Here is a 26,088-nt window from a genome sequence, read left to right on the forward strand (position 1 = left end):
ATTATAGATGGGAGATGTTATATGCCACGAAGGCATTGCTGATAGTCATGAACCATCCCATAGGGTGATAATTGTTCCAAATGAAACTTCCAAGCATTATCCTCTTCATTAATCCATTGTACAAAGTGAATAAATTCATATGCTATGCTAAGAACAGTCCAAAACCCACTGTCACCATACAAGTAGCTTTTGACATCTTTGTTTCTCTCTCTCTGCTTTTATGCTTCCTGTATAAATGTAGCCTCAACATTTTTGTTTTGGAAAATTACCTTTTTTGCATCACCTGTGATGAAACTATGCAATACATACTTTACTAATATAGAATAAGGAAGAAAATGCATAGAGAAAATTGGACGATATGCAGAGATGGAGGATTAGAGGGATGGATGATTACTGGCTGAAAGGTCATATTGAGTTTCAACATACCTAGGTATTTGGGTGTTGTAACCACTCCACCAAAATACTGTAAATTCTGTCAATTAGTAAAAAGTACTCATACACTATGCAACTTGCACCACATTCAATCATCCATTCTACATTAACTATCTATTGTGCCGTGGCATTTATCAGTAGGGCAAACCATTTTCTTTTATTAGCCCACATGATATTTTCATAGTTAGGAAACTCATATTCCTTGTATCATATTATTTTATGATTCAGAAATAGTCACCAATATGATTATGTATATGTTTTGTCACATATAATGAATACATTTTGATATTTTGGTTTTTTTTTGAGTCGGTATACCCCCTGTGACAACTTAAGTTACAACAGGTAACATGCTACATAATAAACTTTGTGATATTCATCGCATAGTTTTTAAATACGTTTTAATTTAAACTAACAACTATTTAAAGCATATGGCTTTTTAGTTTTTTTTTAGTGAGCAAAGCTTAAGCTTAAACTAGTCTTGGTTATGTATCTTATTGCTATAAATATTTTATTGTAATAAATTCAACACCAGAATAAAACTACTATAGCAAAGAATTTACAATGGTTCTCACATAATTTGAGTGAACTTTGGCATATAATACACCGCTTTCCTCTCTGCTATAAAGGTTTTTGGTGGCTTTTTACTTTGATGTAGATGTATAACATTAACTGTAAACATACACATAATTTTTTGGTTGCGTTGAATAATAACTTTCTAATCTGATAGGAGATATTTTGGTTCAAGTTCAACTGAACGTATTATTAATGTAAAATGTCTCCAAAATCATTAATTCCCCCTGTCGTCAAAATTATTTGTTAGGTTATTAGCAAAATCCCTACTGTGAAACTGTTGAAAATGTGTTTGCAATTACCGCCCAAATTAAACATCTTGATATAATTTCAATGAAAGGAAAACTGTAAGAAACATCAAAAAAAGTAGTATGTACTCAGTCTTTTAGCAATAAAAATCTCAATCATTATTATGCATAAATTTGTTGTCCATTCATGAAATTAGGTATTCACTGTCAGTGAATGATTTATTGCAGTTAAAACAATTATTTCCACTTTCATACATTTTGGTTAACGATTCCAAAATGGTTTCTGTGAGATGCCATATGGCAAATAGCATTCCAAAATGAGACGTGACTGATGAAGGAAATGATATCACAGCCCAACTTTCTTAGCTGTTTGCCAAATGGAGGAATATCAGGGTTATTACCAGGGACAGTCTGGGGTGATTGGGGACCCTTGGCTGGGACACAGCTGGCTCATCTAATGATTGGATTTGGGGGTCCTCCCCCGGAAACTTTTGGGAAATTGCATGCCCGGAAATGGATTTTGACGCTAAAAAACTAGATAATTAAGTTAATAAATGCAATTTTGTAAGAAAAAATACTATGCGAAGTGAGAATTCCATAGCTTATTAAATTTATTAATATTTAATGGGTCTATCATATATTTAGTGAATTTTCTCCTTGAAACTGCACTGAAATCTAAAAAACACCTCTAAAATAAACCTTTTTGAATGACCCTTCCAAAAAAGCATCAGGTTCTCTTTCATCCTCTAACACCTTTATTTTTTTATTATAATATAATCTTTTTACACTGAGTACGCATGTTGTATGTAATGCAACGTGAATGAAAACGTAGGATTTTATAATTGCAAAATAATTTGGCCCAAGTCATCTGAGTCTTTTTTATTATACAAGGGCATTTTTTTTCAACCTCTGATCGCTCAGCAAAAAAACTATACAAGGGACAGGTGGGTACATATGTGACTGTAAGTTGTTAGTTTAAGGTTAGCAGGAATCTCATTAACTACACTGTCTCAATTGATTCTCCTGCCAAGTGTGCTCTGTATAATGACAGCCAGGAAAACTTGCCGAATGGCTCCAGCATTGACATGTCTTCACATTTATGCCAATAAAAAAGGATTTTTACGTTAATGCAGCTGCTCAATGTAAAGCTTTACCTCCATTCCCATTCAAAACAAAAGAAGAGACATGCTGCCTTCTAGAAGTGTTTTGATCCATGACAACGTCTGCCATCTCAGCGCTGATGCAGCCCAACTGCCCCTTGAGCAATTTTAATGCGCATTTTCAATCACCCTCTGTGCGATGCCAACCTAGTGCTGTACAGTGGCGCAGCAAAGGGGGGGTTTTGAGGGATAAACCCCCCCCCCCCCCAGGGCTCAGAGAAGTTTTTAAGTTTAATCCATTTTACTTGAATGAATTGATATTACTAATAGAATAATGTAAGGATTAATAAAATATCCCTCAGAAAGCCGTAAAAACTCACCATTTTGAACCATTTATCTTAAACTTCCGCAATTTATTAATCTCGCACCTACCTCTTATCCTGGTGGGTATACCATATTAGTACCGTATTAGTACCATAATATACCATATTAGTATATATACTGGTATGTATTAGTTGCACTAAACCCCCCAGCCTTAATTCCCAGCTGCGCCCCTGGTGCTGTATGACTTCCATCTGTGTGCTGAAATGAAGATGTGGCTAGATGGCATGTGTTTTCAAGCAAGCGATGAGCTTCAGAACAAAGGCAATATACATTGGAAGTCATTGGCTGGAACATCCTATGAAGAAGGTATAGTAAAGCTTGTACTAGGCACTACCAATTTCTCAATTGCCGAGGTAATTATGTCAAAAGTACACCGTAAGTGTCTATGAAATAATTTTTAATCCTTCTCTTCATCTTCTGTCCATGACCCAATAGGAGCTTGAAAAAAAATAGCCCTCGTACCTTTTATATATGCTCCACAATGGACGCGAGTGTTGTTGGGGCCTCCTAAGCTCAGGGCCCTCGGCGATCGCCGGCCAAACAACATGGCCAGACTGCCCCTGGCAGTGGTGCAGCTAGGCATTAAGGCTAGGAGGAGGGGGGTTTCAGATTTCAACTAATACTGGGGTGTTTGGGGTATTGCATACCCTCCAGGGTTAGCAGGAGTTGCGGAGGCCTTCCGCTGGAAACAATTTAGATAAATGGTTCAAAATGGTGATTTTTACGGCCTTCTGAGGGATATTATATTAAACCTCACACTAATCTATAAGCAATATTAATTCAATTAGGTAAAATAGATTTCACTTAAAAATTTTGGTGAGCTCTAGGGGGGGTTTTATTCCCCAAAACTTCGCTGCGCCACTGGCCCCTGGTATTTACATAAATTGAGCACATCCCACCTGTGCAGTAGATCAACGTATCAGCTGGGCAGTGAGTTCCATCCTCCAGAATGAATCCATGCTCCTCAGCTCGGTTGATGTTCCCTGACAGGCTGACGTTATCAGGAAATTCTTTCAGGATCTTTCTGCATGATCTGTCGCAGATGGTCACCTTTAGAAATACCAGATGCTCTCATAACATACGGGACACAATTTTATTCTGAGACAGAATGGAAGTATGAAATCCTTAACAATATCCCAAGGTTCTAGTTTATGGGTTTCTAGTTTTAATTGGCTAAAATTATATGTACATTATGTTGAAGACCTTATTTTTCAGAATATGGATAAGTTATGTTCATGTAGTCTCTAAATTTAGTTAATATCTATATGCCAAAATTTGATTACTTCAAAAAAATAGGAACACATGCACCAAGGCCCCAAAGTACTAAGGACCGAAAATTGTTTTTTTAGTGCTGTCAAGACTCAATAGCATTGAAAAGCGGCATAGTAAAGATTATGTAGGCCAAAATTTTGTTTGTTTTGACATATGTCTAAGATATATATGTATATGCATAAATTTAGTCCCCTGCAATCCATTCCACCCCTCAGAGTGCTACCCTGTACAGCGGCACCACTGAAGTACAGCCTAGATACTTCCCCACTAGATACTCCCTTTCAATCCCTTTCCTCTTGTTTTTCAATGAGATGGAGTTATTTCAATTCTAAAAAAATTCAGTCTTGGGTTCTTAGTAATAGGGTAGTTTCCTTCATCAAAGAAAATGAAAGGCATTGATTGCGATTCGTTACCCAACATTTGTGTATTCATAATATACAAATTACATATTTGGTTTTAGAAAAACCGGTTCAGGCGAATGGCAAGGGTCAATTTTATCCTCATTTGAAAAAGGCCAGATTGGTGCCCATATGATGCCACTCCACGTGACGTCACAGGGACCTAGTTTCTATACGATTAGATAGGAGTTTTACATCGTCTGAGATTACCAATGCATGCATGAATCACAGAGCTCAGAGAAACATCTCTTAATAATCACCTTTTAAAATTTCCTATGGTCGGAAAGTTTCCTTCGTTTGATAAGGTATTAATAATCCTTATTTAAGCCAAGCGCTACCTGCTAGAGGGTACACTGCAACCTGCTAGCAGCCTGTATCGTAGCGGCACACATATCCTTGCCCCAAGGTCACCTCTTACGGCAGCAGCGGGAACCACAATGACGTCATACGACTTTTCCCAGGATTCATCCTTAGCCGTCGCATTTTCTCACACTTGAAAATTTTCACTTTTCATTTCATGGCGAAAAATTTAAAAATCTTAAAGCATGAAATATGGAGTGATTATCTTTCGTTTTATGCAGTATAAAATATTAGTAAACCACCCTATTAGGTGCCTTGGGGCTCAGGTTCCTCTTTTTTTTTTTAAGTTACCTAATAATAGCACATGAGTATGAATTTCATTTGGATCATTCTAAGACTAGGATAAAATAACTTGTCCCAATTCCTAACTAGGCAGGCTCTAATTTTTCAAAATTAGTTTAAACCAAAAAAAATCATAAAAATCAATGTTCACCCTTGACTAGGGCTGCCCTACTCACACTATGAAGGGAAACCTTAGGAGACAGAAGATTGGCAATGGATGAATACTATGCATATAGGATTCGGCTATTCATTCATTTATTGATGATGTAATTGCTAGAGCCTACATAATTCTCACACAATGCTGGCCAATTACTGGGTTTTGAAAATTGACTACTATCCTATGCATAAAGGTAACTTTAATGAGCTAGCAAAGCCACTTCCTATCAACATTTTCAAAAAATCAATCACAATTCACAGTTTTGAGTAGCAATAAATGAACATTTTGCTCCTTCAAAAGTCATTACTGAACATAACTGAAAGTAGGGACTAAATAAACAGTAGAAAATGCCAACAGTCAAATATTTCTAAGACTTCACAATAACATTAGTTCCATGACAATGATGAAATATTAAAAAATGAACGTATGCATGATGCACATTTTGTTGCAAAATTTAAGGGCAAGCCTAACATTTTATTACCTCAATCATTTGCTTAATGTTTCTGATTAAATACATACGCGGTTGCCAAAAATTTCCTGAATGTAAACTTCTGAGTTTAGGTGGCTCGATATTCTGCCTTCAGCTCTGAAGAACTTCCGAGGAATTTTACCTTGAAATGAGGGAGGAAGAGTAGCCTGTGACACATTGTACATCATGCAGCTAATGTTAGGAGCCTTGAAGCGGGGCTGAACAACATGGAAAAGGTAGTCAAAATTCACCCCAACAGTCAACTGCCCTTATGGTTCTGCAAGACAGGAGTTGAATTTCAACAAATAAATAAACGCGTAAGAATTCTGTAGCCATGCAACATCCTTGAACCTCAAGATAGGTTTTGCAAAGTTTTAGTGAAAAATATCCACAGTGTGTGAGAAGCATCAAATCATTCGTCACTGGGACTTGATCGGAGGAACCTCTGATTTGTTGCATGATACGTTACCCACTACACCACCGGAACGATTGTTTCCTAATGTAGTCTGAATGCCCAATATGTTGGCTGTATTTAAAGATGTCCCAATGAGGATAACCTCCATTCTAGGTTAGTCCTGGGCAAAGCATGCTTTGGAGAATATGGGGAAGAATTTGCTGCTACGTATATCTTTTGCGTGTTGTCATAATGCAATCAATATGATTATTTCCCTGGTATAAGAGGCATAATTCTTTTAAAATTTCCGGTTATATGAGAGCATTACAGGGCCAAAATTTTGGTGGACAAGTAATTCCTGAACTGGCGGCTTTCAGATGCCAATGAGCTGTGCGTTAATTTTTCCACCTCTGTACTATCATTTTAAATATGTAATATGTAGACACCCATGAGTCTCACTCAACTGATGGGGTCAAGTGTATGCATCCCAAGGATTTGTTGGGGGTTTGGAATGCCATGATCCCTCTGAATGCCAGGTCTAACCGTAAAATGAAAAAAATTATATTTGGCCCTAGCCAAGCATGTGATGCAGAACAAATGATTTTGACTAAGTTGTACCTCCGTCATCTAACTTAAGTACAGAATTTTATTTTTTCCAAAAATTTAAATGAAAAGTAACATCAAGATCTCATTTAATTCCTCAAGTAGGTATACACTACTGGGACATTGAAACTAGGCGGTGATTAACCCTTTCGCACCGGACGTCGGGTGGAGCCGACGGGCATTTTTATACGCATAAGAACTGATGTCGGGTATAGCTGTCGTGGATTTCTCAACGCAGACGACTGGATGAATGCTCTGGCCAATACGAGGGAAGCGAAATGACCGTTGAGGTAGCAATTGTCGGATGTATTCAGGCCCGACCTGAGACCCAGCTTAGCGAGTCCTTATACGGGCACTCCTCGGCAATTACGCCCGAACGTCCCACTCATTTATGACCATCCTCACCACAGGAATCCATTGCAAAGTGATTATAGTGTCATTAGTTTTTTCAGTGATATATTTCATTGCATACCACTATGTTTTTATACTTTGAAATGAATTCTTCGTTTTGTTCTGTACCCAAGCAATTTTTAAACGGAATTTTAGCATTAAAAGTAACAGACTTATAGTCTCATTGACTTATAGTTCCGTACTTATAGTCTTATTACCTTATAATTTCTAACTTTTTTGCTATTAACGCTTGAAACCCGTTTAAAATTCCTCAATGCTTAAAAAAACGTTAGTAATTCTTTTAGAAAGGTAAATTTTTAAAATCAAATACAAAGTATGGTTGAAAAAAACACTGGTTACCCATTAAGTTGACCGTGGATTTGAGTCATGTTAGGGTTAGAGGGTCTTGACCAGTGGCCGGGGCAAGGGACGGGCACCCCATTAAGCTGGGCCCTAAATCTGAGAGACGAAAATACCCAGGCAACTCACCCCCAAAAAAGAGCTCCGTAGAGAGAGGTTTAAAATATTCTTATGCTACTCCTAGCACGAAAATGTTTTCCGACTGTAGTCGCTGGCAGGAAAGGGTTAAAGGTTAAGTTATCGATAGCAAAGTTGTAACTTTTCCTAACTTAAAGTGGAATTGTACAATGTCAAGGCCTCAACAATTTTGTGCATCAATAGTGTGTTATATGATTTCCATAAATGGGAGCATTGTCAATTATTCAGTTATGATTAAAAACTTTTGGGCTATGTCGCCGCGTCAATTTTTGGGTGGCCCCAACGTTTCCCGACCGATGATGGTCGCTTTTTCAAGGGATTATGAAGAGTTGGGAATTTACGAGTCTCTGTTTAAAACCTTTAACTTTGGCGAGGATTTTGACTTCCTCGAGGTCGATGATGTGGCCAAGCGCTGCGTGTTCAGCTACCGTGGACTTTGTTGATTGCCCCAGTCGAGTCGCTCTCGCGTGCTATCCACGGTAACCGAACACGCAGCGCTTGGCCACATCATCAACCTCGAGGAAGTCAAAATCCTCGCCAAAGTTAAAGGTTTTAAACAGAGACTCGTCAGAGAAGCCATTGACATATTCAAAGAAGATAACAATAATTTCAACAGAGACACCGGCATAAAAATTAGCCGTACTTGGCAACCAGTAATAAGAAAAAACAAGCGGCAACCCACTCTCCCAACCTTCGGCTCCCCTCCCCCCACCACCTGACGCAGATACGTATATAAAAGATTTTAAATTCCCAACTCTTCATAATCCCTTGAAAAAGCGACCATCATTGGTCGGGAAACATTGGGGCCACCCAAAAATTGACGCGGCGACATAACCCAAAAGTTTTTAATCATAATGACGAGCACCCGCGAAAGTTTTAATGAAGAATTATTCAGTTGTTTTTTATTCAAATTATTTTGTCAGGTATCTCACCCTTTTGGCAACTGGAGCAATATCTTGAGAGATGTCAATGGCTGAAAATGATGACCCAAGAATGACCACTTCCTTGCCGGTAAATACCTCTATCTCTGGTACCCTGTAGTCCTTGCTGTGGAGGATATCACCTTGAAAGCACTCTATGCCAGGGATCTCTGGGATGAAAGGCTTTGAATAATTTCTGAAAATTGACAAATTTGATACATTATATTTCCCAGGAAGCAAGATGGTATGATTCTGCACTCTTTTTATCATGTAAACAGTAAATACGTCTGGCCTGATTAGGTTAGGAGTGAAAGCACTCTTTTACAATCAGAAATACATCTTTCTTTGAAAATCCGTGAGTGAAATAGCCAGTTTCTTCAAGGATGAGAGTCATGTATGTAGAAGTTATATTTTAGATATTTCCATCACTTTTCACAAGTGGTCGTCCTCAAAACATTTTTAACCTTTATGGCCTACGATTCAAACCTGGGATTGAGATGGGCAGTTTCATGAGAGGATTGAAAGGCCGCCCTGCTTTACTCCCTTAAACTGGTTGTTTGGCAGGCGACCCCCAACACGAAGCCTGCAGTGTTAAGAGCCTACTTTTATGTATGATTCACCAGGAATTGTCAAAGATTTTTTGTGAAGTTAATGTCAAGTTTTTTCGAAATACTCGTGTTCTCTGCACTAATTAGATAAGCTGCTACTAACAACATTAAATTGAAGAGTGAAAAAATTCACAATCGATTCTCGTTTATGATGATGTATTCAAAGTGGAATTATTTCCAATTGGGGATTTAGTATTTTCCGATAAGTTTATGTTAGTATGTAGTTGTGAAAATGACATGGAATTGGCGAGAGGTGGGCATTGATAAATATGGAGGGGCTAAATGTTGATGCTAAAGTCGAATTAAAATGCTGTGCCATTTTCCTTCCATTTACCGGTGGTCTCATCAAGATTACTTATACAACTTATTTACCTTTGTGATTAATGGACGAAGACATTTTTAAAATGTTTTGTATTTTTTTAAATCAGATTTAATCATAAATTCTTTGAATTTTGTTGGGTTTTTCTCAATACTTCACCCTACAAATGCATAATTTACATTTAACCATTTCCAAAAACATATTTTCTGAAGAACAGCAAAATTAGTCCACAAATTGCTTGCCAGCCAAACAAAATACACACAGGTCAGAACAAAAGACAATGCATATAGATTCACAGCAGTTCACAGGACTTCATAAGTATTTAGATGGTATAGATAGTTGAAGAGGCCAGTCTTGGGGGCACACTTCTTGAGAATACTATAATAGCTTTGCAGGGGGTATGGAAGCAGCTTTATAAGAGATAATGAATACCAATTAGCAACTGGTAGCCTCAGCTGGATCATGTTGCTGATGCTTTGACCCGAGAGAATATGTTACCTAGTAGATTTCGATTGGTACTTTCAAGCAGAAAGCTACAGAATAGTGTTTGAGGGGAAAACTAAAAATCAAACTGTTCGCCTGAGTCCCATTTTCAGCTTTTTCTCCCAACTAACTGGAGAATACTCAGGGGGATATAATTTTGATTTGCATAGCAAACGAAATATGTGGCTGCCCTGAATATTTGATGACCTAAATAACTGGAATTTACTACTTATTCATTCATTCATTTCATTCATTCATTTTATTTGCCAAGAGATCAATTACATCAATGTGCATTGATATAAGGCACGCCAAGAAAACTGCACATGTCCAATAATTACATAATATAAAAATACCTTAATTATAAATACAATGAGATAATTCACTCATTCGACTCCCAAGTACTCATTTACGGAATAAAATAGGTTTTTAAGTAGAAAATCCCTTAGTTTTCTTCTAAAAACACCGATAATTTGAATTTCCTTCAATCCAGAGGGCAATCTGTTGTACAATTTTATACCCATATATTCCGGACCCAAGGAAACCCCTTTGGTTCTAGCGTGTGGTGTATGGAAATTGTCCGTGCCTCTAGTGCCATGATTATGAATATTTGAGTTTTTAACAAAGGTGAAATAATTGCATTTTACACAGGTAACTATGGCTAATACATACATACATGGAAGAGGAAGTATACCAAGTCTTTTGAATATTGGGCGAAAGTGAGCCCTATAGTGTTCTTTACCAATAAGACACACAATTCTCTTTTGGATCACAAATTATTATTAGGCTAGACTATCTCTTTGTTCATCAGAACTCACCCATTGCAAACCATCACAGCATCAAATATGTCCTCATGGCATTCATTAGTGTCAAGGTCACACCATTTAACTTTCCACTTTGTGCCACCCGAATCCCCTCCTGTAGTCACTCGCTCCACTAACTGTACTTCCTGACGAAACTGGCAGTATACACAAATTTGAGTCACTATTAGCCTGAAAATTATGTTCATATCTATCATTTTACATACTAAGGATTTACCATTTAACTGAAATTTTAAATAAATATGTGTGTACTTAATGACTGGAAAATAACTCAAAATGAGGAGATGAATAAATGAGCTTAATAACTGAGAAGTTTTTTCCTAGGTTTAGATAGGACGTTGATAATAACAGAGGAACTTATAATTTCCCATAGGTTATCTTTGATAGGACTCCATGTTTTGTGAATATGTTGATAAGTTTATTTTGATACCAAAGCCGAATGATGGCTTCATGTTTTCATCCCTAACCTTTTGTCAGGTGCAATGTTGGAACTGCTGAGTTCAGGCACAATTATGCACAGTTGCACAATGCACTGCTGAGTTCAGGCACAGATATGAAAAACATTATGTATAAGCTCTAAGCATGGCTCACTGGTATACCTATAAAGTTTAAATCACCAATAATAATGTAGTAGAACACTTACATGATGTGTTTCATGCCAGTGGCATAACTAGGAATATGCTTTGGGGGGAGGAATGGGGTATGGGATGGCCTAGGGCTGGAAAATTTTTAAAAAATGACATGCCTGAATTTACATTTTACATCATTTTGGCACTAAAAATTGAAATGCAAGCAGATGCAGTTACACCCATATCTCGTATAGCGCAATTTCGATTAGCGCAATTTCGATATAGCGCAAATTCGTTCCTCGGGGAAACATTGCAACGCAGTGTAGCCTAATCAAAAATCTTAAACGCTCTCGTGATAAAACGTGAACTTTCGCTAAGTACACACGAAATTTCTATCATTTTACGCATATTAATATTATTGCTTGCCTCAAATCTTCTTTTTTGATTATAAATTAATCGAAATCCATTGCTGTGCAATGGCCAAAAGTGTTACTCATAATTGGGTCCAGATAGCCGGCCTACCGAAGAAAATTTATCTCGTCTCCTTAACAGAATGATAATAAATAATTTAGATCGTTAATTAAGCGTGGGGCTGGTGGAAATAATTTTTTTTCAGCAACACGGTTTGAGACGTATTTTTGCCGTCATAGGTTATTGGGCGATTGACTTCCAGGTAGAGGGTCTACGCTAAAGGCTTCAAGGTCATCGGTATTCACGGGGGAGAAATGGAGCGGTGGCCGAGTTGCGCATGAATAGCATCAACACATAAAAGGGTCCGCTATAGAGTCTCAAACACAATGGCTTCGTTCTCTCCCCGCAGTCGTAGGCCTTCTGCGTCTCAGGAATACAGTTCAGCAGTGGAAGGTGATTTAGATAGAGCCATACAGAGTAAAAACCAAGAGAATATGGCAAAAAATAGGAATGCGTGTAGAAAAATCAAGAATTTATCACGAAAATCTATAAACCTAAAAGAGGAATTGAAAGAGGTCAATTGCTTTGAAAATGGAGAACGTCAAAGCGATATTGCGCGGAAGTTTAAACGCACGATGCCTTATTCTGACTAAAGACGAAGTTAAAACATCAGTGACCTCAGCCGCACCAACTTCAACCAAGCGGTCTACTCATACGGAAAGTTCATAGTGAATCAGTACAAAAAGACGAGAGTGGTAATCGCTCCGAGACATTTAGTGAAAGCTCCGGTTGGTTCCAGAATTTAAACGGCAAGCAGGTATTTTCAGTGCGGCAATATCAGGTGAATCTGCAAGTGTTGATAGCGCAGTCACCGCAACAATTTCTGATGAACTCCAAGCTGTGATTGAAAGTGGCTCCTTTCCCCCTCAACCAGTTTTTAGTGTTGACGAGACGATATTGTTTTGGAAAAGAATGCAATCTCGTTCATTCATTTTCAGGGGAGGAAAACCTGGGTCAGGTTTCAAGGCATTGAAAAGCTGTTTCACGTAGCTGCCAATGACTCGGAGGACTTCAAATTAAAATGATTTATCATTCATAAACTCCGCTAGCTATGAAATGGCATTCAAAGTAGCATTTTCCTGTCATTTCGATGAACGACAAAAGGGCCTGAGTGACACAATAGTTGTTTTTAGACTAGTTTGAAAAATCGTCAACTGCCGGCAACGCATTACGATCCCCAGAGATATCAGATGTTAGCCTACCCGCACGACAGAAGGGAATTTTAAAAGCACGTAAGAATTTTTTTAACGTGAATAAAAGTCTTTTTATGCGTGCATACTATCTTTTAAGATGTTTTAAACTATAAACATTTGTATAAATAATGTTTTCTAAGGCTATTTATGGGAATATATATGTTTTAGAGGAAATTAAATACCCAAGACCTATGCTACCAGGAACGCATCCCTATCTTCCCAATGTTAAAACGCTCTCGTATAACGCAAATTCGTATAGCGCAAAGACCCCAAGGAACGCATCCCTTGCGCTATACGAGACATGGGTGTATTTTATTTCAAAACTAGGCAATATTTTTAAATAACTTTTTTATTTCTCTGATGCTTTGGGGGGGATCTATCCCCTCATCCCCCCCGTAGTTACGCCACTGATTCATGCCATGCATAGACCCCTTCACATGCCATCATACGGCCCCAGACCGATCCAGTAAGGTGCAATTAAACGTGCTCTTTAGGCTAGTAAGTATTATTATATGCAGTGGCGCAGCAAAAGGTTTTGGGGGATAAAACCCCCCCAGAGCTCAGAGAAATTTTTTTAAGTTTAATCCATTTTACTTATTTGGATCAGTATTACTTACAGATTAGTGTCAGGATTTATCAAATATCTCTTAGAAAGCCATAAATCTCACCATTTTGAACCATTATTCTTAATTTTTTTTCTGGAGGAAGGCCCCCCTGCAACTCCTGCTTACCCTGGTGGGTATGCAATACCCCCACACCTGTAGGTATTAGTTACCCTAAAACTTCCCTAGTCTTAATTCCTAGCTGTGCCCCTGATTAATATGTAGACTGTATTTTAGCATTTGAATTCTATAAGATCAGTTTTTTAACTTTTCTATCTTATTTACCTTTTTAAAGCTAGCATTTTTCTTTATTGTGCCATTATTTTGCTCAATTATCCTGAATAATCCACATCTGATATGTCGGCATAAATGGGAAAAGTGAAAGGCTGCATAGAGTATGTCAAAACATAAAGCTAGAATAAGCCTCAAGGGTCTATTTTATAGTGGTGCGGAGAAATGAAAAAAAAATTGTGGTGTGCCTGTCAGATCCATTGCACCCAACGGAAGGCTAATGCTATGCTACTTTCAAACCCTACACATACATGCAAAATCCTTTACAGGAGATCGCACCAAATTCACCTGACATAGGTACAAGTTTATGTAGAATAATCATTTACCTAAATTTGATCCTGTCCTAAAAGTTGACTGCCTAAAAACCATTTGTCTTCGATGAAAATATTTTTGTGGGGGAATTTTCACTCTTTTGAGTATCCCTGTTTGCAACTCCTCTAAGGTGTACTGCTCACTAGTCTGTGGAGGTATATATCCTCACAATCTTTTATTCATAATTTGATTGTTCATTATGCTTCAATAATATAGGTCAATAGGTTAATTTAGCTATTGAAAGTGGTTAACAATCTTTTCGGGTTAACAGCTTTTATAGATGAGCAATCCTTATAAAGAAAAATCCAGTAGGAACTAACAGAAAATTGATATCCACTCTCTTATTTCACACTTACCTTTACGTATTTCAGAATGTCATGATGCTCCACATATTGCTTGAGGTATGTCAAAACCTCAGAGTGGTGGACATATGATTCATCATCAGGACCATTTCTAGGGAAGGGGTAGTCAAGGAAAGACATAATCTCCACTGGTAGGTTGGTTCTGCAAGGTTAAAATACAATTTTTTACCTTAGCCACAGATTAAAAATAAAATGTGGACTCACTCCTATCCCAGTAGCCATCCAATATTGGCTATTCATTATTTTGGCTATATGTTGGCATAAAGATGAGAACCAATGAATATCCATAATAGCCACATTCGTCCTTTGGGGGAGGGGGCAATGCCCTTCTGTGACTCTGGATAATTAATATAGTAAATAGACGTATGAAAGCATTCGTGCATCTACACACACATAGGTGGGCCTTGAATATGTGATCGGGAAATTTATTATGTAAATTTACCTGCTTAGGGATAAAATATTAGTGAACTCTATGATCAACTATGTATAAGAAATATCATGGCGCAGCCAATATTGAGTTTCATGAGGTAACTAGATGGGATAGCTTATTTTGAGCCAGCCAATATTGGACTTTGATTGGCAGTCCATGGCCAATGAAATCCAACATTACCATCTTGGTCTAACATTGGCCTAATTTTGGCCCAGATACTGGGGTGGTGTAAATCTTTAGTCTTCAATATTCCTCCTTCTCCTACACCATCACTTTCAAATTCTTTCTGAAACACCTCTTGAATTATTAAACACCTAGTGATTCTTTTTAATTTGGCAATTATGATAGAGCTAAGATAATAAAGACCCATATAGTTTTCTGTTTTTTGATCTGTCAACTACATCTATTACTGCTGAAAAATTGATGAAATCAATAGGGTTGTTCACCATATTTTTTTTACTTAAGAAATCGAAAGATCGTGCTTCAGAAGGAGCAATGACAATAATATTATGCTATTTTCTTCATTGTACATGTTTAGAGAAGGCTTTAAACAGTGACAAATTTTACGTTACGCCAAAAAGCCCTACTTCCATCTTGAATTGATGTGTGACGTCACAAGCCTGTAGATGCCCTACTGCAGTGTTGTAGAAGTGGCTCAGCAGGGTTATTCCACTTTTTTTCAAGATCTCCAGCGTCTGCCGCCAGATCAGTGTTTAAAGAAAATCCAAATTTATCCTTTAATAAGAGTAATAATAAGCAAAATTACCCTTACTTGTACATATTTATTGCTCATCAAATCACAAATAGCACTACAACGCACATATTTCACGAGCTGTCTTTTTGATACGTATAATCAGTATATTCCGAATCAACTGATTCAATGAAAAACTTGACTCACAATAAATATAAAACACTAATAAAACATGATAATCGGTTTTCCAATCACTCTGCACACGCTAAAAGAATTTGCACTCCTTGAAGTTCGAAAGATTCTCCACACCTCACTTCTCACTCATCACTAACGACTTAAGGCCTGGTTACACGGTGCATTAACCCGTACGGGTTAATGTCTAAATGCATGAACGCGAGAATGAACGGAAAAATTCACCGTGTAACCACCCCAAAATGTACAAATGCATGAACGCGTGAACGGAAAATAGAACCTGCTCTAATTTCGTTCATGCATTCGCACAAGTTGATAACAGAGCCACCTGGTGGGAAACGACACATTTAGTTGTCATCTGCTGTGCTATTCCACGGCCGTCTTGGCTATTCAGTAACTCTTTACGCGTATTTTTTCATTTGTACTGTATCGTAAGTGCTTGAATCCTACCACAAACTCACCATTTGCATCTACACTAATATTCGTTTAGAATATCCCTGTATGTATGCCGGACATACCAAGTTTATGCCTATGGTATCTTATTGGTTGTATTATGCCGGAACAAAACAATCGATGAGGTTGTCACAGAGTTTTCAACACGACATTTTTGAAATACAACGGCTATCATACGACTTATAGAACACATTTAAACTTAATTAATATCTTACGAATTAACGACAATTCTACCTTTTATACGTCCGAGGTGGGAATGCGCTGGCCCACCACAAAAATACGACTCACATTACGCAAGTTCATAAATCGACCAGGGGCCGTATTCTGTAACTCCAAACCGATCGGTGCGGCACCGATTCGTCGGGTGCGACGTCACACCAACTCCCGGTAAGAAGTCGTGCGATTCTGTACGAACCCGGTCGGTGCGGCACCGACGAGAGGACGGGAGATCGTCGGTAGCCGTACCGACAGCAAAGAGGTGTCGGTACGGCCACCGACTAGTGGGTTTCATGAATTCCCCGGTGCGCATTGTACGTTTTATTTTGTTTTTACCTCATCACCGAGTAAATAATGAGGTTTTCTCCAATGTTATCTTTTTCTGCCCCTTCGAATACGCCTCTATAATTCACTGTCATCATCTATATTAATTACCTTGACAGAAATATAAGATAATGGTTAATAAAAATGAGGTTTGCTAACATATAATGACTCTCTCATTTATGTTACCGCACTTTCACTCGCTTGTAATAGGCTTTATTTCTCTCTATCATCATTTATTTGCTCCTTTGACATAAAAAAGATATGTTTGATTATATATGAGTTTTGCCGCAATGTTATCACTTTATATCACTCTGAATAGGCGACTGTTATTTCACTCAATCATCAATTTGGCGTTTCTCTCGGCATAGAAATAAGATCTTTTTATTTAAGTATGAAGTTTGCCACAACGGTATCAGTTTCTTTCATTTGTAACGGGCAACTATATTTCATTTCATCGTCAGCCATTGATTCCCTTGACGATAAAAGAAGATATTTGTTAATAAGTATGAGGTTTACCGCAATATTATCATTTTCTCTCACTTGGAATGCGCAACTTATACATATGTATTTCACCCAATCACAATTTATTTACATCCTCGTCATTACACTTCTTTTAATTGCAACCAGCTCCATATTTTTATAACAATTTCCTAACTTGTTCCTCTAATATTACCACCTCTGATATTACATTTGCATTTGAATCCTACGTTCACGTTCCATGGTATGCTATTTTCGTCTGCTACGGTGCCAATGGCATAACCTTCCGTTGATAACATTTATACGGAACTTACTTAATGACAACTATATTACCAAATCATGAATAAATAGCATTATACGGAACCAATATTTAAAAAAAGAAACTACGATCTCAAGGATAGTTTCAATAATTCATTCCAGCAACAACAATCTCCATCACATACAAACTTTATTGTGATGTTGTAATATTGTTTCCTTCGATTCTGTAGGTACAGCATTACTACCACACATTATATAAGCATTGTCAACAACTTATCCAATATCGTTTATCTTAATCTAGCAATAAGTCGTAATTTCCGCAAATAAAAAGATTGAGAATGACGACAACAAACTGTGCCAATCCCAGATAGCATGCTAAACTTGCAGCAAGCTTGCTGCAAGCTTGTCATGACAAAGTTGCAAGTTTGCAGCAAGCTTGTCATGACAAGCCTGCAAGCTTGCGGCAAGCTTGAATCAAACCTCCTAGTTACGCTTTTTCAAACTTGCAGCAAACTTGTCGCAACAAACCTGCGGCAAACTTGTCGCATCAAACCTGCAGCAAACTTGTCGTAACAAACCTGCAGCAAACTTGTCATGACAAGCCTGCAAGCTTGCGGCAAGCTTGAATCAAACCTCCTAGTTACGCTTTTTCAAACTTGCAGCAAACTTGTCGCAACAAACCTGCGGCAAACTTGTCGCATCAAACCTGCAGCAAACTTGTCACATCACACCTGCTGAAAACGTGTAGTGTCACACCTGCTACATACTAGGAAAACTAGTTCCACACCTACCATTTCTGTAGTGACACTTGCTGAGGAAAAACTGCCTTAAAATTTCTGTTAAATAAAATGCTCTCCTAAATAATGATCAATTTACAACAACAAAATTGAAAATTTTCCACTCTATCAATTGTTAGTCATTTCACATGCACAGAATTTGGCTGCTAAATTTATTTAATAAAATGTGCAACAAATAAATGCCGAAGAGTTTATTTTTCTCATTAATTATGTACATGTTGAGGCAGTGGTGGACATACCATTAAGATAGATATCTAGTCATCGATAGTTAATCATTATTAATGAAGTGAGTGAAGTACTTACAAACTGAATAGGAAACATCTAAGACAGAAACACTTTAAAAAATTTATGACCCCCTAGGCCACACATGGTAATAACTAAATTACAGAAATCTTCAAAAGGTAAAAACATATTGCTCGAATTTTATCAAAACATTCACAAGTATGCTGATTGGCTTTGAGGATTTAAAATTAAAACTTCATTCTTTTGAATTGTTGTTTAGTTATGGGAGTACAAGGTTGTGCATGGAACTTACATGGTTACATACTTATAGATCGTTACTGATGAACTTATTAAGCAAAATTATTGTCTTCATCAGCCTGATCCTCGGTCTGTTTATCCTGCCAATCCCTGAAGAGAAAATAGTAATTACTCCATGTGAAATGATATATCATGTATCATTTGCTTAAATCAGGGAGGTAAATTGAGAAATTATTAACTAATATTCCAAAAAGAATAAGCAATCAGATTCAATAAATAAGATGTCCATATTGTACCCCCACATTCTCATAATGGCGGTTAATGATTCAACTTCCATGGAACATTATAGTGTATACCTGTTGTAAGAGGGAATGGAAAATATGAAGAAAATGTCTGGGATGATCGAATTAATGTGGCAGGGAAATGAGAAGCGACTACTTACGTTCTTATTTTCCTGACTTTAGCCTGGTTGAGCCAATTACTCAGACACCCTTTCAGCACCACATCTGATGCATCAGGGTAGACCCTTCTGCATACACCTATAAAATTATAAAAAACATACTTAATGTTGTACGTTAAAAGTTAATTTCAACGATCAATTATTATAATAATCTTAGAATATCTTATTGGATGCACTCACGAAAAATAACAGGACACACTGAAGTGCTATAAAATGATTTCTTAACCGAATTCTTCTGAAGTTTGCCCGTAAGGGAATACAGCTCTGCTTCATAGTCATTCTAAGACGACGCAACATATTTTGTAGAAGTGTTCATTCATTTCTTCTACCAACTGCTACCAAACATTGCATCTAGAGATAAAAAAGATCAGATCAATTAAGAGTTAACAGCTTATACAAGAATAACAAAAATCATGTTTATAGCCAGAAGAAAAATTCACCAAAAAAATAAACACAATTGTCATGGTTAGTATGCACATGTAGTATGTGTGCACAAGTGCATATGAAATCACAAAAATCCAATCATACCAAAACTGTTTAATATTTCATTGGACAATAATCCATACGCACTTCAAAATTATGTTGTACTTGAGTATTTTTATAGCACTTTGAATTCCAAACACCGAGTGTCTGGCGGGCTCCAGATTTACATCGATTTTGAAACTTTCTTACAAAAACTTAATTTTTCTTTCATTAAAAAAATCATACATTGTTTGAATCAGGATGGCAGCACACAAATTATCATTATTCACTTACCAACTTTGGCTCAAATGAGGGATCTTCACTTATCCTACGGCAGAGTTTGATGAAAGCCTCATCTGCTGTCAATGGCAATCGGCTGAAATTCATCTCCTCCACAGAAGCATCCTTTCGCGTTGGGTCACATGCCAATAAAGCATCTACTTTCCTCTCCAAGTGGAAAAACCCAGGTGCCATTTCTCCCATCCACATGAGGAGCTGGCCATTCTGTAGTTTTAATTTACTGCAGCCTGTAAATATAAAATTGTTATAAATAAAATAATACCAATTGATTTGCTTATATTATACTACCTTAGCACACTTGGTACTTAATCATCATAAATCCTGCCTAGATGCTTATCGAACAGGTGCTAACCATAGATTTTAATACACCACTAATTTTTCTGTCAACAAACACGAGTAATTGATTACTTTACACCACAAAAATTTTAAGGATTGCAATCTTATTGCACAGAAACAGCTTAGAAATGTGTTACTTATGCCCTTGGGTGCAACATGCCTGTTAAGAATGTACTGGCAGAATGTACGATATATACATGGGCATTTGTAAAAAAAAATGAACTAAAGCACAAATCAATGCCAAAATTATAATGATCAGAGAGAGTTCAACTGATGGCTATGTTTAGAACAGCTAATTAACTGCTATTATTCTTCGACATATTCCCTATAGTTATTCATTTTCAAGAAAAATCCTTCATAAACGAGTTTACTGAGGTTGAGACAAATACTTTAACGTCATAAAGAACTGCTAACAAAGTGGATTCTACTGCGAGAACCCTGATAGTTCAACTTAAACCATCTGAATGGAGTCTTTTCACTATGCCAGCGAAAGCAAAGATCATGCTAAATTGTAATTACACTGAGAATAAAATAATGAATAATCTTACATGGATAGTAATTGGCGGTTCATTAATCATACATAGTATCGAATAGAAAAAAATTTTCCATTTACTCACATTTACGCATGGTCAGCACAGCAGAGATGAGTAGATGCTGACAGAGGCAACTTCTTAAATCTCTTCGTGCCGCTAAAAGCCACTGTTTCCGAGAATTCAGTAATCTTCCAATCCCCTTTTGCCAGTATTCACTACGAAACACGGATTATTTTCTTCTTCCATAGCATACTTCAACGTAAATTTGCTTGTAAAACAGGATTTTACTTCACAGTTAAATTCACAATCACAAAGTCACAAGCACAAAATAACGGCAACCGTTAGGTCACGTGGTACAAAAGACTGCCGCCGGGCGTTTTGGCGCGAGTTCAAAATACGATTTTTAATCCAAAATATTAAAATAAGTTCGTAATATAATGGGAAAAGTTTTTTACTTGAATTTTTTTATGAGTATGAAGATAATTATATCAAATAACATTATATTGTTATATTACTATAATTCTAATTAAGTACATATTATTAAAATCTTACAACCAAGCCAAATAGGCTGGAAAGAGGCATGAAAAATTCAACCTTGAGATGGCAAGGAAAAGTCAAGCTTCACGTTAGCTAACATGCTATGTGTGGGTAGTAGCAGGTTTGATATGGCAAGTTTGCTGCAAGTGTGATATGGCAAGTTTGCTGTAGGTTTGATATGGCAAGTTTGCTGCAGGTGTGATATGGCAAGTTCGCAGCAGGAATGATATGACAAATCTGCTATGGGTGCAATATGGCATGTATTCTGCAGGTGTGATGTACAAGTCTACGGCTTGTATGTGTTCACATAACTTGTAAGCTTTATTCAAGCTTGTACATAGCTTTCATGCCAGAATAGGTTTGTCACAGCAAGTTTGCTGCAAACTTGCCACGACAAGGCTTGTCGTGACAAGCCAAGGACAAGCCTATGAAAAGTTTGCTGCAAGCTTGCATGCTATCTGGGATGAGTCTTCACTTGTTTTTACCCTTCTTTCATTGGTGGAGACACGTGAAACTTCGGATATATTCGGATTTTCCCTGTTTGGGAAGGAAGGGGAACCGTACCGACTGGTTTGAAACCGACGACCTTACAGAATCGCTGAAAGTGTCGTCGTCGGTGCGGAATCCGTTGTCGGTACGGTTTGATGTCCAGTCGGTGGGCTTGAAAGGGAAACCGACCGGTGCGGCACCGACGAAATACAGAATACGGCCCCAGGCCCCTAAACCAACATCTTTTCCATCAACAGCAAATATCTTCTTAACTTTATAACCGTCCCGGACAAAAGTAGAACAAAGTATCTCTATTATATACAGCGCTTCGGGTAACTGACTGACTGATGGATACAAATTCCCGACCACTTCTAGAAGTGCTGGAGAGCTGAAATTTGGCACGCGTGCGGGGAATCCGAAATGATCCGGAGGAAAAATCCGAAAACCGGAAGTTTCCGCCACGTGTCGTCGCTAGGACGACAAAATGGCCGAAATCGCGCATTTCCGGGGACCGTCTCTCGGTTTTTATTTTACTGCACGCGAACGGTACGTGCTATGTGAATGGTTAATGCAGGTTTTGAAAGAAAATAAACGTGAGCATGTAATGATACAATGTTATTAGTATCTTTTAAAGAAAATGACTGCCAAAATGGCGTCCAAAAATTGGTTTTTTGAAAATAATTTCATTCCTTCTGCTCCCGTCGACTTATTTTCAGTTGAATGATAACAAAAATGATTATTATATATGCTTACATAATTCTCCATTTAACCTAAGCAACAATTTGTATTTCTGACCACTGGTTGTCGAGAAAAAAATTAAAATATGCCAAAAATCACCAAAAAGTAAAATTTCCATAAGTTTATCACAAGATTTCGTCCGGTTTTTCACGACCGATTTTGTTAGGACTTAGTATATACATAAAGCTATGCATGTCCTTTCAGAAAATGTGAACATTTTTACAAAATTGCTATCGATAAACCAGCAAAAAATTAAAAATGGCGGACACTTCCAATTTCTCCCGGGATATTGTTTACTATTTATCGTTACACAGGCGAAACATTTCCGTCACACGAAACGTTGTCATATATATTGAAAGCCAATAAATGCCGCGACCTACTTATGTAATTTTTGAAGTTAATTTCTAAGTAAAACGCTTTCAAAATGGCGTCCAAAAATCGATTTCTTGGAAAATATTTCATATTTTCCACTGCCGTTGGCCTAATTTTGTGAGTAGGACAACGAAAATGATTATTATATATGTTCATAACATCCTTTACGAAATGAAGGTAACAATTTTATTTCGTCGTCCTTGGTTACTCGAAAAAAAATTAAAATATTCCGAAAATCACCGAAAATTACGATTTCCAAAAGATTAACACAAGATTTTGTCAATTTTTACCTGACTGATTTCTTTCAAACTTTGTAGTTGCATACAACTATGCATTTTCTTTCATAAAACATAAACATTTTATAAATGATTCAATGGATTAAACCGCGAAAAAATAAAAATGGCGGGCACTACTCACTTTTTTCAGGGACTGGATTGCTTTTTATTGTATTACTCTCGAAATATGGATGTCACAGGGCATGCTTCTTTTAGATATGACAGTAAATGAATATGACCATATAGTATCGTCATCTTTAACCCCCCTGAAACCCCCTAAAAAATTAAAATATGCATATAATTAGCCTTTTCGGGTGCTTTCGTCACAATTCCGCCGCTTTTCCAATCCTTACCACTCAACGCTAAGGAATTGATGTGGAAGATTGATGACCGCTGGCAGTAAAAATCTATTAACCCCCGGTAAACCCACATACACCCCCCAAAAAAATAAAATTTTGCACATACGTCTAATTTTTGGGTACTTTTCGTGACTATTCCACCGCCCCCAACGACTCATCCCCGCGGAATTTATGTGAACGGATGGTGACCACCAGGAGTACACACATTTAAACCCCCGGTATCCCCCTGAATTCCCCCCCCCCCAATTGTAAAATGTGTCATTTAGTCTCCTATTTGGGAACTTCTCGCAAACATTACGCCGCACTACCCGTCCCCTCTGAGCTCTAGATCCGGAATATTTGGTGAGGGCGAGCCACCGTAAACCATACGGGGAAAAATACCAGAAAACCCCCGATCACCTCCTGGAACATCGCCGAAAAAAAAAATTAATTTTAAAGTCGCCTTTCCGAATAGTACTCGTCACAATTTAACCGGTGCCCCTACCACTTATTAAAACCCCGATAACTCCGTGAAACCTCCCAAAAATACCTAATAAATCGCCTCTCCAGATAAAAGAATCGTCAGACGGACCCCTAGCACGTATCGGCACGGAATTTATGAGAACGATTTGTGACCACTGGTTTAACACAAGTATAAACCCCCGGTATTCCGTTGGAACCCCCGCAAAAAGTGAAAAACTTGCCATTAAGTCTTCTTTGATGGGTACTTGTCGCCACTATTACTCCGCATGGCACTACCCTTTACAATCATCGCTACGTGATCACTGTGGACGATTAGTGACCGCATGCATAACACATTAAAACCCCCGAATCCCCCTGGGCACCCCTCTCGGTGGAGAAGATCATTAATGAGGACTATGCGGAGCAGCCGTGGGGGGGCTCCTCGACCCCAAGGCGGCGAAGCTGCCCCACAACGAGGAACGGCGAAGCCGTTCCGAGGAGTGACAGGCGTAGGCGAGGGGGAGCTTCAGTAACCCTCGGGCGGCGAAGCCGCCCCGACGTTCAAGCGGCGCAGCCGCTGTAGACTCCACCCACCTCAACTCACACACAACCCCTGGGCGGCGAAGCCGCCCTCCAGCGAGGAACGGCGAAGCCGTTTCGAGGAATGAGTGGGGCGCCTCCCTATCCCCTGGCCGGCGAAGCCGGCCCCTAGCTGAGGTGAGATTATTCTAACTTTAAAAGTCTTCGAGCGACCACAAATGTAGACGGCGAAGCCGGAACCGGGGTTTTTAAGGGGCGGAGCCCCTTAACGAGCGCGCGGAGCGTGCGAGTTAAAAATATCTACTCTCATACATCATCTACACTCAGTGACACAGATGACAGAAAAATGTCTAGTGAACACGGCTTAAAAACAAGATGCGTCTACAAATTTTCAGCCTAAGTATTAACTTTGATAACGGTTTGAAATAAATAGAGTACTATTGAGATATAGCATTAAGCGAGCGATAACGATAAATATTAAATATAAATAAATATTAATGGCACGAAATGAAACAACTTCGGCAACTACAATGAAAACCACTGTTTACACGGCAGCGCAAATATATTACCAGTACGTGAAATTTCCTGGTCCTACAGGAAACAACGAAAAGGTAATAATTTTCTGGTAGGTATCGTCTGCTTCCTACCTAATGATACTGTTTTCACATTTAAATTTCGCGCACTGTAAAGGGAATAAACAAAAACTAAACGCCTCGCGTTACGAGAAAATGTGTGAAAACTTGTGCGAACGCATGTACCGTGTAACCGCTCATTCATGCTCCTCGTTCACGCAAACGTCCATGAATTCAGACATGCAAACAGACACGTATTCATACATTAACCCGTACGGGTTAATGCACCGTGTAACCAGGCCTTTAGAATCAGTTTACGTTATTTCACATTGACATTTCGAGGACAATGAAATGAATAGGCTGAAACAAATTGCTAAACCGGTTATTGTAACACCAAAAAACTTCGAATTTCACTATTACTCTTACCCGTACTCTTACCGTAACCAAAATATGACCAAAACAAAAACAAACAACAGCGCAACGAAATTCGTGAAATGTAAACACTCGTGAATGCTCAAAATGAATAGGTAATAAAATCAAACGGAACTTAGAAGCGAACAAACAATGGAAAATTAATATGCGTTCGATGTATCCCTAAAGCACAACTAGCTCAAATATGAAACATATCCCCTAGGCAATAGTTAGATACCTTAGATCGAAATGTATAGGGTTGATTGAACTAGCATGGAAGAAATAAATAATTTCGTCGAAGCAGTTACATTCACAACTCACTTCACTCTTTACTTCATCGTCTATATGCAATCATTCACTTAGGGGTACATTAAGGGCACAAATTGTGTTCACTTGCACTAGAGGCACAATGAAAGTTCACTGCACGTAGTTTCCTAGCA

At 38.0% G+C, this 26,088-nt stretch overlaps 1 protein-coding gene across 2 annotated transcripts in view; it reads right to left on the bottom strand.

Moving 5' to 3' along the window:
• LOC124168286 (flavin-containing monooxygenase FMO GS-OX-like 2) overlaps positions 1 to 26,088 on the bottom strand; it is a 39,432-nt gene that overhangs the window by 3,123 nt on the left and 10,221 nt on the right. For both annotated transcript variants that reach the window (XM_046546436.1, XM_046546435.1), the window contains exons 3-6: positions 14,500 to 14,647; positions 10,703 to 10,842; positions 8,490 to 8,673; positions 3,634 to 3,784 (exon numbers count right to left, since the gene is read on the bottom strand). In XM_046546436.1, coding sequence (XP_046402392.1) covers positions 3,634 to 3,784; positions 8,490 to 8,673; positions 10,703 to 10,842; positions 14,500 to 14,647 — 623 coding nt within the window. The remainder of the gene's footprint in view (positions 1 to 3,633; positions 3,785 to 8,489; positions 8,674 to 10,702; positions 10,843 to 14,499; positions 14,648 to 26,088) is intronic.

The sequence above is a fragment of the Ischnura elegans genome, chromosome 11 (assembly GCF_921293095.1).
Source record: "Ischnura elegans chromosome 11, ioIscEleg1.1, whole genome shotgun sequence".
In the NCBI taxonomy this organism is placed as follows: domain Eukaryota; kingdom Metazoa; phylum Arthropoda; class Insecta; order Odonata; family Coenagrionidae; genus Ischnura; species Ischnura elegans.